The 2,957-nt window shown below is 50.8% G+C and overlaps 1 protein-coding gene across 1 annotated transcript in view; it reads right to left on the reverse strand.

Annotated features, from left to right (window-relative positions):
• Window positions 1-2,957, reverse strand: part of CCBE1 (collagen and calcium binding EGF domains 1) — a 195,692-nt gene that overhangs the window by 162,087 nt on the left and 30,648 nt on the right. The window contains exon 2 of the mRNA XM_006756815.1: window positions 23-311. Coding sequence (XP_006756878.1) covers window positions 23-311 — 289 coding nt within the window. The remainder of the gene's footprint in view (window positions 1-22; window positions 312-2,957) is intronic.

Consider the following 2,957-nt stretch of genomic DNA (forward strand, 5'->3'; position numbering starts at 1 on the left):
GAGGCGCCGGCCCCCCGCCCGCCCTGCGCCCGGCTCCTCCGCGCCCGCCGCCGCCGCCGCCTCTCTCCCCGGCAGGGGGCGCCGGAGGGCAGGGGCGTTTGCGCCACCTGCGAAGGCACAAGGGCTGGGCTGCTGTGGCGCTGGGGGACCCGGCTCGGAGTTGGGGTGCAGAGTGCAAATTCCGTAGGCCGGCTGGTGAACGACCTGGAGGGTGGCGGGGTCCACTTCGTCTCGGCCGGGATGGTCACGCTGTCACCAGACACGCTGGACTCAGCCTTGCGCTGCGCGCTCCCTCCTGCCTCCGTCCTGGGCTGAGCGGAGGGCAGGGAGCGGAAAGCGGGCGGCTGCTCGCATCTTACACCAGGGTAGCCCGACCAAGAGGAGGAGGAGCCGCTTCTCCCCCAGGGAGAAGGGGGGCCGAGGGGTTAACACGCTTCCTTCCTGTCGTCAGTTGGCTTCTAATGACCAGGACCAGGACGTGGGCTTTCCCTCCTGGAGCGCCTGCCCTGGGCTTTCCCGCCGCCTTCTCCCTGAACGGAGGAAGGAGGTGGTGGGGAGACTCAGACTGCCTTTCCAAACTGCCTCTCACGCCCGATCGCTAGTCTGCCCCCGTTAGAATCCCAGGAGAAAGTTCCCCGCTCGCTTCGCTTCATTCGTTAGCAGGGCCGCTCGATTCAGTAATGAGCTCTCAGTGGCTCTTTCCAGGGGTTCTAAATCCTCTTACCCTGAGCTGCTTGAATGCTGTTTATATGTCACACGTGAGAGCTGGAAACTCCTGGAAGATCAGGTGAGAGGCTGAAGGTCCACCCCCAACCCCATCCAGTTAACACAGCGCTGTATGGGTAGCCTGAAATGCGGGGCGTCCATCAGCGCATTTGGTGGGGGCCCGGCTGTAATTCGTATATGTCTGCATCTTAACACTTTATTGCACGTTAGGAGTTCTCTTCTGATAACGAGAAGCTCGCGATATAAACGTGCCCCGAAGTGCCAAGCAAGTGGTCGGGCCCAGAGACGGTAGGAAGAGCGCCAGGTTGTAATGTCTAACTCCAGCCCCAGGACCATGAGGTGGGAGGTAGCTTGTCACAAGTTATGGGGGTGCTAACTGGTGAGGTAGGCAGATGTTCTGATTCAAAATAGTCTGATCAACTGAGAATTACCGTGCCCGTCACATACACCTCGACATTTTTAACAGCAATGACATCCTCATTCCTCTGTAGAATGCTTCTATATTTTCCAAAGGATTTTCCACATTTATGATTTTATTTGACACTCACAATAGTCCTTGAAGCTACGAGTCTGACTTGTTGGTTCAGTGTGGTGTTTTTCACCCCCTGCAAATCTTACCTAGACATAGAAGACCATAAACCACACAAATATTTAAATATGGCACTACACAAAATAAGTGTATTTTCACGTAGTGATTCAGAAGATACTTCAGAAGTTTGCAAAACCTGAGAGTGGCCGTTATGTAGTCAGAGAAAAAACAAAAAACAAAAAAACCTTAGATTTAGACACAGGCTGTGAGCTTCCTAGGTGTGTGAACTTGCGCACGTTGCCTTTAACCTTTCTGAAGCTCAGTTTTCTCATTTGTAAAATGGGGAAACCTCCCTCATGAATATCTGTGAGTATTAAATGAGGTCATGCCTATAAAGCATTTTTTATAGTGCCAGGGATATATTGAGTGCTCAGTAGACATTAACTATTGTTACTTTTTTTTTTTTTACATAAACCATTGCACAGAAATTTCAGCTTTAACTTTTAAGCTTTCCCTTTCTGGTTATATAAGAGTTTATTTCACAACTGTTGTTTGGGTTCCTAAAGAGACAAGCATATGAAAAATAAACCCATCCTAGAATTTATAAAGACTGTATCACTTCCAGATTGACCCACAAAGGTATTTAATCTTCGTCTTGCAGGGAAGAGGCCATTCTCTAGCAGGTCCTGTTTTTATTTGCTTACCAATTACTCTATTTTAATATCTGCTATCTTTTTCCCCCATCTTTACTCCTTTTGTTTTTCTACTGCTGCATTGTGGATGCTAATTCTGCAGATAATAGAGATGGGTGTAGGAGATTAGCTATCAGCTTCGTTAAATAGCTAGTAAGGCACCTATGGGGACACACCGCCTTGCAGAGAAAGTAACTCAGGCTGCAGATGATAAAAGCAAAACTGTCCATCTGCACAGCTGTGTGGCAGAAGATCGGGGCCGAGCCAACTTTGCTGCCTCCTTACTTTCAGCCCCTTACACTGAGCACAGATAAGAATGAGGTGTCAGAGAAGGTGCCCAGGCCAAGCTCACAGCCCGGGTTTGCCAGGGGAGGCAATCCCAAGGGTGGTCGGAGCATTTATGAAGGAGGTGAGCTGCAGCACGGACCTCTTGAAAACCTTTGCCTGGAGGCCTGGAACTTAAATGAATTGGCAGCTACTGATAGTGTGACATTCAGCATGGGGCTTGAGGGGCCGGCTAGAGAGCAGAGCCAAGCAGAAGGGGATGTGACTGGCCATGTATGGATAACAGTCCCCTGAGGAGGTAAACACTCCTGTAAAAGACAAAGCCTGCATCTGCTCAGGCTGCAGCCTGCATGGGACATGTCAGAATGAGGCTGAGTGTAATAGGGACCTCCAGGGTCTTAGGTTTGCTCTCCTGACACCCTGACTCTCTCCCTTCCCATTTCCTTGTTACAGAACAGGAAGTTCATCCTCCTGGCACCAGCAGAGCTTGGAGAAATATTGGCTGTTTTGTAATGAATGGTGCCATCCAGGAGAACAGGAAGCTAATGCTCAAAGTCCGAACTCCCTGATGGCATGTGGGCTACAGGGCGAAGTCGCAGGGATTTGGGTCTTGCTGGGAGCTGATTGGTCGGAGGTGAGGTAAGGGAGCTGAATCATTTCTTCAGGTCTTGAGAACAGCTCTGAGGTCCTTTCCAGCGTCCCTCTGTCTGGCTTCTGAGCACAGT

This window comes from Myotis davidii, unplaced genomic scaffold (genome assembly GCF_000327345.1).
Source record: "Myotis davidii unplaced genomic scaffold, ASM32734v1 scaffold11, whole genome shotgun sequence".
In the NCBI taxonomy this organism is placed as follows: Eukaryota; Metazoa; Chordata; class Mammalia; order Chiroptera; family Vespertilionidae; genus Myotis; species Myotis davidii.